The sequence below is a fragment of the Notolepis coatsorum genome (genome assembly GCF_963971535.1).
Source record: "Notolepis coatsorum genome assembly, chromosome: 3".
Taxonomy (NCBI): domain Eukaryota; kingdom Metazoa; phylum Chordata; class Actinopteri; order Aulopiformes; family Paralepididae; genus Notolepis; species Notolepis coatsorum.
The window spans coordinates 38,899,206-38,913,409 of NC_140167.1; the positions used below are offsets into that span (position 1 = coordinate 38,899,206).

Genomic DNA, 14,204 nt, shown 5'->3' on the forward strand with positions numbered 1-14,204 from the left:
ATATACATGTATGTCATGTATGTCCCTATGCCATAAATGTCATGTCATGTAGCCTATGTTGTGTATGTCATAAATGTCAGTATGAATTGAAAATGGGGGACCCTGATGTAAACAAGACAAACATCTTTCTCTGGTCTGCATCCCCTTAACAATTGTGTGTATTGAGCCGTACTGTATTGTACCCATTCTGCAATCTGTTAAATAAAGTTTTCATTCATTCATTCATTCATTCAGGCTGCAATTCGAAACTGGACCCCGTTTCTACCCTTCAGAATGGGATGTTGGATTTTTACAAAAACACTTTCTTAATTCAAAATGAACTGTATCCCAAAGCCTATAGTAACTGTGACATCCTCTAACATCTCTTATTATCAATGTTTAATGTTTTAGTCAGGCCAATATAACTTATTGGATTACTTTGGTAAATTTTAAATAAGCAGACATTATCAGAGTTTACAAGGGAAAAAAAGTAGACCTGGTAGATATGTTACTTCTCAGAGACTCAGCAGCCGCCATCACACCAATCATCACACACATAATAAACCTCTCCATAAAACAGGGACACGTCCCCAAGGACTTCAAAATTGCGAGGGTGACCCCTCTGCACAAAAAGGGCAGCAAATTAGACCCAGGCAACTACCGCCCTGTTTCTATTCTCACCTCCATCTCGAAAGTCATGGAAAAAATAGTCTACGAACAGGTCGAAAAGTACCTAGCGGAAAAAAATCTAATCTACGAATTCCAATCTGGCTTCAGAACATCCCACTCCACTGACACATGCCTTCTCTATTTGAATGACCACATCAAACAAGAGGTGGACGCAGGCAAATACTGCGGCATGGTCATGCTGGACCTACAAAAGGCCTTTGACACGGTCAATCACTCCATTCTGATTGACAAGCTAAAAGCAATTGGTTTTGATAGTCTATCAGTGAGCTGGATGCAATCCTACCTTGAGGGGAGGGAACAGATGGTGGAGGTAAACGGTACCCTATCCCCCCCCCTCACAGTGAGCTGTGGTGTTCCACAAGGAAGCATACTAGGACCGCTACTGTTCCTAATTTATGCAAATGACATGTCGTCAGCTTGTGACTGCAACTTGTTCCTGTTTGCGGACGACTCAGCCCTGCTGGTCTCTGACAAGAACAAGTTACAGGTTGAAAAAACCCTCACTCGGAACTAGGCAGAATCTGCATATGGCTCGCTGATAACAAACTATCATTACACATGGGCAAAACAGAGTCCATTCTCTTCGGTTCAAATAACAAACTCAGCAAGACCGACGGCTTCTCAGTTACAGTGGGTGACAATATTGTCACAAGGAAAGATGAAATTACCTACCTGGGTTCCATCCTAGAGGCTAATCTCTCCTGTGACAAAATGGCATCCAATGTAATAAAAAAAGTCAACCAACGAACTCGATTCTTGTACCGGATCTCCTCTCTGGTAAACAAGAACACCCTGAAGACTCTGGCAGGAGCACTCATTCAGGGGTACTACGACTATGCTTGCACCTCATGGTACCAAAGCACCTCAAAGGCGCTAAAAACAAAATTACAAACATCTCAAAACAAACTGGTCAGACTACTGCTTGACCTTACTCCTAGAACCCACCTCACCCCTGCCCACTTCGACAACCTAGGATGGCTTAGAGTAGACGACAGAGTACAACAACTTGCAATGGGCCTGGTCTACAAGATACACTACACGACCAAGGTACCCATGTACATGTCAAAATACTTCCAAAAAGGTCAGTGAATACCACGATCACAACACCAGAGGGAGCTCCACAAATCATGTTAAACCCAGATTCGGCTCAAATAAGGGACTAAACACGTTTCGCAATTATGCCACATCAATGTGGAACGCCCTACCCAAAGCTGTAAAGGAATGTGGATCACTACCCACTTTCAAAACCTCTCTCAAGGGACACCTACGGGAGACTGCAATTCAACACTGGCCCCTGTAAATATCCTAACCCAACCCCCTCCAATGTACAGTCATTTACCTAGTATGGTTTTGTCAATAGTTCAATGTACAATTGTGTTTGTTTGTACAGTGTCTCCTCCCCCCCCCCCCCCCTCAATGTACAGTGTTACTTGTTTATACAGTGTGCCCCCCGCCCCCCCCCCCAACCACCTCCAATGTAAATTACCCAGTATGGTTGTCAATATCCCAATGTACCCAACCCCCCCCACCCAACCTCCTCCAATGTACAGTTTCTACGTCAAATGTATATACTCCCTTTTCTTGACTCCTTCTGTATCACAAACAGTACTGTATTTGCAAATCTGGTATGTCATAAATGTATAGATGTAGCAGTACTGACTATCTGTATGTCATGTATGTCATATATGTCTATATGAATTGAAAATGGGGGACCCTGATGGAAACAAGACAAACGTCTTTCTCAGGTCTGCATCCCCTTAACAATTGTATGTATTGAGCCGTACTGTATTGTACCCATTCTGCAATCTGTTAAATAAAGTTTTCATTCATTCATTCATACTTCGCAAAAAGCTATTGACTCACTGGTGGAACATAAACCTGCCTGAACAGGTAGTACTGCATGTCTGTCGAAAACCAAACCCGAAGGAAAGGAAGGGTATGTTTGCTCATATTCGAATTCGGCCTGGCCGTGGCAAAGCTTACAGGAAGGAGAAGCATGCAGCTACAGAACCGCCGAGCCAGCGGCGCTCCGAGGGCCGCTCAGCAGCGCCACCCATAGATATATATAGAACACATCTATGGCGCCACCCACCCAATGGCTGAATTGGAGTATTGCACTGTGCGGGCACAGCTGTGAGATCCGCGCGAGGCCAGAGGATGTACGTATAGGCTTACTGACTGTTGAATGAATGCGTTTATTTATTTCGAACATAAATAGAAAATAAATAATAATAAAAAACAAGTAATAAACAGAATAAAAAACAAACAAGCAGGAGTAGGAGGATGAAGTGTAAACGTATGTATTCCATTTACTACCCCCTTGATTGATTGATTGGTTGATTGATTGATTGATTGATTGATTGATTGATTGATTGAAAACGTTATTAACAGATTGCAGAATGGGTACAATATACAGTACGGCTCAATACACACAATTGTTAAGGGGATGCAGACCAGAGAAAGACTTTCGTCTTGTTTACATCAGGGTCCCCCATTTTCAATTAATCATAACATATAATGACATACATGACATACAGATAGACAGTATTCAGTATACCTTCACACTCTATTATCTTATGCAACTCATATTCACTCCACAAACTGAAATATACATACATTGTTGAATGAACAGCCTGTTTCTTGAAGTTAGACTCTCCTCTAAATTGTACCCCTCTCTATAACAGAATTTTTGGATGTTACCCGGGAGCGAATAGTTTCGTGCTTTAAACATGATTTGTGCAGTCTTAAATTCAGCCAGGTCCCCGAGTTTCATGGCATGTGATTTAAAAAATAGTGTGTTTGTGTGTGTGTTCCAGATATCCTACCTTATTGATAATCAAATCAAAATCAAATGTATTTGTAAGGCCCGACAAGTCACACGTTAATGTCCCCATGGGCCAGGTAACGGTATGCTTTTGCTATTCTATACACAATACACTACATACAGTCTATGTGGGTATGATGGTAATGTGGGTGGCGCTGCTACGCGGTCACGTGGCCGTGTGGCCAATCAGAGAAACGCTGAACGAAAGGCTGAACACAAGTTGGTTGCCTTTAAGGTTCACGCGAGCGCCCCTCACAGCGCGGCCCTGAGAGCGCCGCTGGCTCTGCGGCTCTGCAGCTGCATACTATTAACAGGAAGTGCAAGCTAGCTAGTTAGGTTAGCTAGACTTTTAGCTACGTATAAGTTACGATGGGGCTATTCGGAAGAACACACGAAAAACCACCAAAAGACCTGGTGAGTAAATGCTCTAGAAGAAGAGCAATGTTGTTAGGAGTGGGGACACTATTGACAATGTTCGCTCCGCTGGGATACTGCGATGCGCTATGTAGCTGACTAGTTAGCATAGCCGGCCCTGCTAGCCATTCCTCAAAACTGTTGCTGCTAGCTTGAAAGCTAGTTAGCAAGCTTGGTTTTGTAGTATACCAGAGACTTTACCTGTATATCAAATTATTTTATTTTATTCTATAAATGCCATATATATCTTGCGTCATAATAAAGCTTGTGTCAACGCCATCAAAAACATGCAAGCAACAAAAAGTCGTTCCAACTCCTTCTTTTAGCAGTCAGATTAGCATGCAAGCTACACATGTCAGCTGGTGGCCAGAATGTAAACAAACCCTGAATCAGCTAGCTTCCGCAAGGGTCGTGATCTCTGTAGGCCTGCAAATATGTCTACATATTTAACAAATGTATACACTATTTAGCATATATCAAGGTTTCTGTTGAAATAATTACCATGTCAACCCACCATTGATTGGTGCCGTTGGAAAAATAAATCATGATACAAATCTGTGTCATTTCAGATCAATGAATGGTCTTTGAAAATCAGGAAGGAGATGAGAGTGATTGACAGACAAATTCGAGGTGAGATGTTAGTTGATGACTTTAAATATCAGACAACCCATTTCTGCATCTGTTAAAACTCATTCCATATGTATAACTAGTGTAATACATAGCCCATGAGTTTTTGATAATGGTTACAGTGGCTTTTATTTTGCAGAATTTAATAATACCCCCTTGTTTCTCAGACATACAGAGGGAAGAAGAGAAGGTGAAGAGATCGATCAAAGATGCAGCTAAAAAGGGACAGAGGGATGTTTGCATTATTCTCGCAAAGGAACTCATCCAGTCGCGGCGTGCCATCAGCAAACTCTATGCTTCTAAAGCCCACATGAACTCCGTTCTACTCAGCATGAAGAATCAGCTTGGTGAGTGCACAAAGAGACAACAACTGCCTTATTAGATTAGGCCAAATGTGTATAGGAAATGGTGTTACTTTCATTACATCAAATTGTATTTTTAAGTTGTTTTGAGCTTCTTGGTTTTGCTTGTGTGCTAATTTGATCAAAATTTTGAGAGGGTTGGGTTATATCAGGGTTAGATTCCGATGATGCAGTATATGTTTTACTACAAGTATTGTTCTTGCATGTTTCCAGCTGTGCTACGTGTAGCTGGAGCCCTTCAGAAGAGCACAGAGGTCATGAAAGCGATGCAAAATCTAGTGAAGATCCCAGAGGTCCAGGCCACCATGAGGGAGCTGTCAAAGGAGATGATGAAGGTCAGCTGGCCCCTGTTTACCTCCTAAGTAACCGCAAGGAATAAAATGCACTACTGATGTCCATTGCGTAGGGCTGGGCGATAAATGAAAATGTACAGATACCAACATTATGAATCTTCTACCAACCTAATTTAGCCTATATCGGTATGTTATGTAAACGCCTTCCACTTGTTTCATTTTGTGGCCCTTTCAACTAAATGTACAACAACCAATCACATGTTGAAAGACAAACATTACAAACATGTTTAGTTTAGTTTATTAGGATCCCCAATTAGCTACAGCATTGCAGTAACTAGGGCTGTCTTAAATACTTCGAAGCTTCGATGGCACAAGCTTCGAACATTAAAAAAAAATCGAAGTTTAAGGCTACGTTTAGACGAGCGTTTTGTGAACAGAAACCGCAAAAGTAGTCTTGCGGTTTCACTTTTAATTTTACGTTTAGACGAGCGTTTTGGGGTGGAATTCTCCGTGCAGACGACGCTGTAACGACGGAGCCCCGCTGTCACACGATTGGCGCATATGCATGCATTAAAGCGTTCCGTCTCCAGACGGATTTCAGTCTTTTTTAATTTTTTTTCCGTCAATTTGATTCGGAGTCTGACGGAATTGGCTACCTGGTATAATATGATTTGTAGATGCGTAGGGCATTTTGACCATTCTAACCAATCAAACGTGAGCTTGATGCACACACGCTGCTCACAGTGCCCTCCCCCTCACAGACCTGTCTTGTCACAGACCCGTATCATTTGCACCGAAGATAGCAAGCGTGCAGGTCCTCTTTTAACACCACTGAAGCATTAAACAATGGCCCAGTAAACTATTCACTTTAGTTTACTACACGAGGCGTTTTCTAACGTTATCTAGCTGGCTAGCTGATAGCTCATAACATAATTGAAATTCGTTTTTGAAGCTGTGGCTAACGTTAGCTAGCTACCGATCTTCGGGTGGCTAACGTTACTGTAACTGTAGCTTGCTAATACGGGCTGTCCTGGCTGGCTAACTTTTACTTTGCAATGGAGTGGAGCTAACTAACTGTACAAATCGATGTGATTGGCTGAGACTGTATTTTGTACGGTTGGCTGTCTGGCTGTTGTGGATTTGGGTAGCCAGCTAGCAGCTAACATCAACTTAACGTCAACACTCTGTTGACACTCTGAGCGAGTTTGCCGACAGCAATGTAACAAACAATATGGTCCGTGCGGAACCATTATCCCCAACACATAGTTATTAGCTAACGTCAGCATAATAACGTTAATGGAAGGAGTAAGCTGGCCACTAAAAAGAAAACACAGTGTTCTCAGACGAAAAGGATGAGCGGCACCACCCAACAAAAGAAAGTGTCGAGAGGAATGGAAGTTTGAAGATAGCAGTATTTCAAGAGACTGGCCAGGCTACAGTATGATGCAGGGACTGTAGACGGTGGTGAGTTGTTAACTTGTTCCGTGTTCCGCAACTATGTCAAAAAGAAAAACAGAAACAACACATTTGTCATTGTCGTGTTACTTCACAGTACAAATATCAACATCACACAGGTGTATCTATAGACGGTCTCCTCCCCACTGTATATTCTCTCCATGTATGTATCTTTTTTCTCCCACCCACCCTAATGTACAGTCTCCTCCCCATCATAATGTATATAATCTGTTAGGATCTATGGGTAACAGTACTCTATATTTGCATATCGTATGTCACAAATGTAACATTACTATATACCTGCAATCTTATATTAACCTATATATCCTATATAACCTATATATCTGCAATCATTACTATATACCTGCAATCCTAAACCTATATATCCTATATAACCTATATATCTGCAATCTGTTAAATATTGATTGATTGTTATAACAGATTGCAGAATGGGTACAATACAGTACAGCTCAATACAATTGTTAAGGGGGTGCAGACCAGAGAAAGACTTTCCTCTTGTTTACATCAGGGTCCCCCATTTTCAATTCATCATAACATATATGACATACATGACATACAGATAGATAATACTGCTACATCTATACATTTATGATTATGACATACCAGATTTACAAATACAGTATTGTTTGTGAAATACAATAGTCTAAAAAAGAGAGTATATACATTTGATGAAGAAACTGTACATTGGAGGAGGTTGGGTAGGTTGGGTGGAGGGGGGGGGGACTGTACATTGGAGGTGGTTGGGGGGAGGGTTGGGTAGGCGGGGTGGGGGGGTAACTGTACATTGGATTATCGACTAAACCGAAACAAGTAGGCTCCCTTAAAACGCCAACGCTATTAAAAAGAAATACAGTGGAGGTTAAAATAAGAATATGACTTGGCCTGAAAAAAGCAGTCAGGAGATTTTTTTTTGCTTTAATCCCTGCGCATATGTCACATGACGTGCTGTGAAGACCCGCCCTACTCTGCCTCTGATTCGCAGACTGTGGATGGGGAATGTGATTGGACCAAAGCAGAGTCACTCACAGACAGTGGGTCCACTCACGCCGCGGGACAGATTCTTGTGTATTTAACCCTTTCACTGCCACACGACAGCCGGTTGTGTGATAGTAAAGGGTTAACCTTCTGTCGTGTGGCAGTGAAAGGGTTAAAAGTACTGCCAATGTAGCCTTCAGGTGATCTCCGTTGATATAGTCAGACATACTTGCTTTGTTTACGTCTCGGCTACTGGCGCATACCTGCTACCTGTGACGTAAGCAGTACGCGCGACCAGAGCCGTGACAACCCTTTCGTCATCGTTTTAACAGATTTATACGGTTCGACAGTTTAGACGAGAGCGCAAAGCTTTTGCGTTTCTAGGAATTCCACCCTGGAAGGTAGTCTCACTTTTTTGCGGTTTCACCCCGTAAAAACGCCGTTTCCGTATAAACGAAAGGCACATCCGAAAAAATATTTTTGCGGATTCACCTGCTAGCGTTTCCGTCTAAACGGGGCCTAAAAAAAGAAGAAAAAAAATAATTTTTTTTTTCAATTTTTTTTTTTACTTCGATTTGTGTGTGTGTGAGATCTACCCATCCCAGTTAGGACAGCCGAATCCCGTCCAATCTTTCGCCGTCGACTAAAGACTCACTTCTTCAACCATTATCTGAAATGATAAAAAAAAGAAAAAAAAATCTAACCGTGACTAACCTTACTGTCATGCACTTTTCCTAATAAACTAACCTACACTGTAACACGCAACACTTTGATAAACATTGTTACTCAGCTGATAGAGTTGTACCCTTCTTGCTGTCTTGTCGTACAGAACTTGTAAGTCGCTTTGGATAAAAGCGTCAGCTAAATGACTAAATGTAAATGTGTGTGTGTGTGTGTGTGTGTGTGTGTGTGTGTGTGCGCGCATGGGGCCATTGGGTGGGGCCGGGGGACAAATACACTGGAGGAAAGTAACCCAGCTCAGCACTGCCCAAATTATATCATCACTATTGCCTGTTTGAAGGATATCATCCTCAAATACATATACTACATGCCTTGTAGAATTCCACACATAAGAAAGAAAGATACTGGGATGAATAAACAAAATAGGAAATAAAATTTAGATAAGGTGCTACTGAGATGTTTTGGTGAGTTCTTTGTTTTTTTGTGGAAGTTGCCCTTAAAAATGCATGAACATTCACTGATAATTGGTCTGTAGTGGAGTCTACAAGGTATACATTGCCGGACCATGTAGAATCCGGACCTTGTAGACTGACATAATTCTGTGCATAGTTTAGTCTACACAGGCCATATTTCAAATAATCAAAATCTTACTTCATTCATCTTAAACATTCTTGATTTGGGGGATTGGTAGTTCCCATGAAATCTGAAGTTGTTCAAACGACAACAGCGATCCACCTTGAATTAAATCACACAGCCGAGTGAAACCTTGTTGGCTCAGTCACGAAAGGGGCTACTTAATTAATTAATCCAACCCACTTTATTTATAGAGCACATTTAAAAACAACAAAGAAAGTGCTGTACAAGTCCCACAACATAAGATAAAAAATAAAAAAAATAATTCCCCCCCCCCCCCCCGAAGCTTCGAATTAAAATCGAAGCTCGGCCCCGAAGCTTCGATTGCCAAAAAAAGCTTCGAAGGTCAGCCCACATTACAAGTAAACAGGACAAACAACTAGTATACACACACACACACACACACACACACACACACACATAATACTTACATCTTCTTCTGGCGTGTGTCTTTAGACCTGCAGCTCCGTTGAGGCAAGCCATGCCAACGTTTCATCGTCCAGTTCCATCAGACGGTGGCCGGTGTTTGGGGCAACTGGTGATGATATGTTCCACAGTCTGTGCAGGGGCTCCACACTCGCATGAGGCACTGTCCTTGAGGCCCCACCTCTTCATTGAGGCGCCGTAGCGTCCAACGCCGGTCCTTAGGCGGTTGAGGGTTGTCCACTGCTTCCGGGACATGTCCTGACCAGGGACGTCCAGAGGGTCATTGATGTAGAGGTGCAGCCTGGATGGTTCTGCTGACCTCCACTGGTCCCCCCATCTCGTCCTGACCCAGGAGGCCTTGGAAGTGTCAGATGGTGTTGTGTGGAGTAGCCTGTAGGCTTGCATGGAAAAGGGGCGCCGTGACTAGGGATGTCCCGATCACATTTTTTTGCTCCCGATCATGTGATTTTGAGTATCTACCGATACCGATCTTTCCCGATCCGATCTTAATTAATATTTATTTAAATTTTAAATTTTTATCCCAATTTCGCCTCACCAATTCTTCCTTCAATTCTCCCCTGTCTCGAACGTTGCTAGACTATGCCTCCCACTGGTCGGCTGCAGTGAGGACCAAGCCTTGCATCACGTGTCCCCTCCGGTACACGAGGAGGCAGCTGTCGCATCTTTTCACCTGAACAGCGCAATCTCTCAGTGGCAAGGAGTAACGCGTGGGAGGCTCACGGTGCCCCTGATACTTCCTGATTCTGTTGTACAGGCGCACCAACCGACCTGTAGGAGTCGCTGTCCACAACGTCCAATCCCCACCCACTGGCTTTCCCACCCCTAACACTGCCAATTGTGTTAGTATGAACGACCAGCCAAGCCAGTAGCAACGCAGAGAGCTGGGCTCGAACCCAGCATCTCCTGCGTTAGTGGCGAGTGCCTTGCCATTAGTAACCGATTTGACGCATTTTTGTCAGAAACTGGCGAAGCGAGACTGTTGCCTCAATAGTCCCTCGAGGGGCTCGAGGTGGCTCGAGCGCCGGTGGCTCACATTACATTCACCCTGAATGTTGACGTTATCCAGGTGAAAAGTTAACTTCATTCAAGCGAGGCATTGCAACCGGAGTAATCTAAAAACTGAATGATGATATGCAATTTAAAACCAAAACTAAGGCCTCAGTATGAGTTTAAGACGTGAACATTGTCATGTTTGTTGAATAAAAAAAAAAAGTTAAAAAACAAAAATCCTGAATATTATTATTTTTTTTTTATCCCGATTTTCTGAAAATCACGTGATCGGATCGGGACATCCCTAGCCGTGACTTTAGGCGCACACGTCGTGGTGTCTCTGTGGTGGTATTGTGAAGGAGGTGGGATGCACTGATCTGTGCCTTGCGGGAAAGGGCCAGTGTGGCTGCTTCTCATCTGATGGTAGCCGGGGCAATACCAGCGAGTACGGGCAGTTGGTTTACCGGTGTGGCTTGTAGGTAACCAGAGACTGTCCACAGGACGCTGTTGAGAACAACATCCAGCTTCTTCATGTGGGTGCTACGGCACCAGACCGGGGCGCAGTACTCGGTGGCAGAGAACACCAGGGCCAGTGAGGAGATGCGCAGTGTCTTTGTTGAGGCTCCCCATGTGGTGCCGGCTAGTCGTCGTATCAGCGCGGCACAGGCAGTTGTTTTTCCCCTGGCACCTTCCAGGTGTTGTTTGAATGACGGTGTTCTGTCAAGCTTCACACCGAGGTATGTGGGGGTATGTTGGTACTGTAGCCGGACGTTATCCACCATGACGCTCATCTCACGGGTCACTTCCCTGTTGTTGAGGTGGAACATTGTAGACATTGTCTTTCCCATGCTGAGCTTGAGACGCCAGTTCCTCAGGTATGAAGACAGGATGTTCATATCTTCAGTGAGGCCCTCTTCGGCTGCTTCCCAAGTTTGCTTGCTGAGTAGGATGGCCAGGTCGTCTGCATAGCCATACTGCTTTGATTGAGTTGCAGGCAGGTCGTATATGTAGATGTTAAACAGCATCGGTGCCAGCACTGAGCCCTGTGGCACGCCATTCCTAAGTTTCCTCACTCTGCTGCATTGGCCGTTGCTGGTGTGTAGCCGGAAACTGCGGCCATACAGTGTCATATGCAGCTGTGAGATCCAGGAATACTTACATCATAATATATAACGTATAAGTAACAGAGGGCCAACACCATGGATAATGTGGTATTTGTGCGCTGGTTGTTTATTTTTATTATTGTTTAATTTATCGTTACTACGGTAGAAGTGATAATATACCCTGTTATACCGCCCAGCCCTACCACTGCACTACTTTCATGTCATTAAGTGCTACTGTATACACATCTGGTTAAGAATCATAGTAATACTACTGTATACACATCTGGTTAAGAATCATAGTGATACTACTGTATACACATCTGGTGAAGAATCATAGTGTTACTACTGTATACACATCTTGTTACGAATCAGTGATATTTGATATTTTGGAACACACTGTTGTTATAACTACCGTATGCATAAAGAAATTGCACTCAACATTTTAGGCATGCACTGACTAATACTAGTATCATATATCAGGCCAAAAACAGGATAAAGCACGGTATCGGTGTTGAAGAAGTTCCCCAATAGTAAAATCTGGTACAAAGAACCATGTGTAATAAAGAAAACAAAGTGACTTCATTTTCAGCATTTGTGACACATAGATCTTTCTAATGGAGACAAATGGATCATGTCTCAAATAATTTTGGTACTTGGCATCAGCTGATACTTAAAAGTGTAGGACTTGGTGTTGACAGTATAAACGTGGTATCTGTGAATTCCTATATATTTCATGTCTCTCAAGCTGCTCTTCTGTTGCACCCGTTCCTCTCCCAGGCTGGAATCATAGAGGAAATGCTGGAGGACACGTTTGAAAGCATGGAAGATGGGGAGGATATGGAAGAGGAAGCAGAGGCAGAGGTTGACAAGATCCTCTTTGACATCACAGCAGGTAGAGAGTTAAAGCTATCAACTGTAGCACACACAGTCTGTGGTTTTCAGGGATGTACGATATATTGGTGTCGGCTGATATTGGTAATTCATTTATTCATAATTGATCTGGTTAGCACTGTTGCTTCACAGCAAGTAAGTCCTGTGGTGTTAGCATGTTCTCCCTGTGTTTGTGTGGGTACTACAGATCTCCCCCACACCATAAAAAGACATGCATGTTAGGTATATATTCCTGCTATTGCCCTTGACCAAGGCATTACAACTGGAGTTGGTCCCAGAGCACCACACTATGTGCGGCTGCCCGCTGATCCTAAAATAGTTAGGATGGGTCAAATGCAGAGGACGAATATCTCCAAGTTGATTAATAACGGCATCGGTCCGATGAGCAGAACTGGGCAGATATACAGTATATTGGCAAACATATATCAGCTGATGATGGTGATCTCTTTAATTGAGTCTGCATTAGTCTGAAGAGCAGCACTGGGCAGATGTGAACAGTCTTATTTCTTTGTTGAGCCACGCAGGGTTTGTTTGGGTATTTGCACACAGCACTGAAATAGTTTGCCGAATCAGAAATATAGACTGATTCTTTTCCATTTTACAGCGTTTTCACTCACTTTCACTATGTACAAAACTGGATTACCTTAGGAACTTTCTTTTGAATACAGACCATATTATATTGATAAATATTGGGCTCTTGGCCATAACGAGGAATGTATTATCGGTTATCGTATATGCCACACTTTTCATTTCGGTGCATCCCTAGTGGTTCCACTTGCTTTCTGTTCAAGGCAATGCATTATAAAAACCAAAGTCATAGCAGATGTTGTTCATAGTGGATCCTCTATTTCATGGTGCTACTGTCTCCGTCAGGTGCCCTTGGAAAAGCACCCAGCAAAGTCACAGATGCACTGCCGGAAATGCCTGCTGGAGCCACAGCCACTGCGGTTTCGGACGAAGAGTCTGAGGAGGACATTGAAGAGATGCAGTCGAGATTGGCTGCTCTGAGGAGCTAAGGTCGCCCCATTCTGTCCTGAACAAACAGCCACTTTGCTCACCCAACAATGGACAGACCGTTTTGGTGTATGGTTTACTTAGCATTTATCATATTTTTTTATTTCTCCAACATAATCATCTTGGATTAGCTTTGTGCTAAGACAGACAATTGTATGTTTTTAAACGGTTTTTAGCTTTTTTTGGTTGTTTTTTGTCAGAATGTTGGGTCAACTCAGCCTTAATGAGAGGTTATCTTGATTTTAACACGGGGGGGGGCTGAATAAGCCTAGGTTATGCCAAGATATTATCCAAAGCATGGTGTGTACTACTCCCACCATCACATAGATATACATTTGCATATAACACAGTTGTATTTAGCAAAATAATGAAAAGGCCGCTTGTCATGACGGTGCTTAATCACGTTGCGCTTCTGCCCCGGAATTGACCTACAGTAACTCAAGCCTCATCCCTCTTTTCCTGGAGCAACAGTTGTGATGGGAGGATCAAGAAAGGAGGGCGGGGCTTGAGATCGGGTCAACCAGCGGTGGGGTCGTCACTTATACTGTATGTTTTCACTCCAAAACAGCAAAATGCTTGATGGGATCGACTTTGCACATATTGTGCTCAATGCAAATCACACCCTAGATCACTCAAATACAATGAGTTCCAATATGTTCTACTAAATTTTGTTCCCAACAATCGCCATTCATCAGCCTTTGAGCTGGTCCGTAGCTATTTGATCTCTACGTTATCTTAAGCACTAAAAACAGGGGTGCAGAGCTCTCTCTTTTGGTAGGTAATCTCTGTACAGTCAATATGTATC

The 14,204-nt window shown here is 43.1% G+C and overlaps 1 protein-coding gene across 1 annotated transcript in view; it reads left to right on the plus strand.

Annotated features, from left to right (window-relative positions):
- The first annotated feature begins 3,778 nt into the window (after positions 1–3,778).
- Positions 3,779–14,204, plus strand: part of chmp3 (charged multivesicular body protein 3) — a 13,030-nt gene continuing 2,604 nt past the window's right edge. Inside the window, exons 1-6 of the mRNA XM_084310010.1 lie at positions 3,779–3,907; positions 4,477–4,537; positions 4,702–4,881; positions 5,110–5,231; positions 12,272–12,386; positions 13,259–14,204. The exon at positions 13,259–14,204 is cut by the window's right edge and continues 2,604 nt beyond it. Coding sequence (XP_084166136.1) covers positions 3,863–3,907; positions 4,477–4,537; positions 4,702–4,881; positions 5,110–5,231; positions 12,272–12,386; positions 13,259–13,401 — 666 coding nt within the window. The 5' untranslated portion in view covers positions 3,779–3,862 and the 3' untranslated portion in view covers positions 13,402–14,204. The remainder of the gene's footprint in view (positions 3,908–4,476; positions 4,538–4,701; positions 4,882–5,109; positions 5,232–12,271; positions 12,387–13,258) is intronic.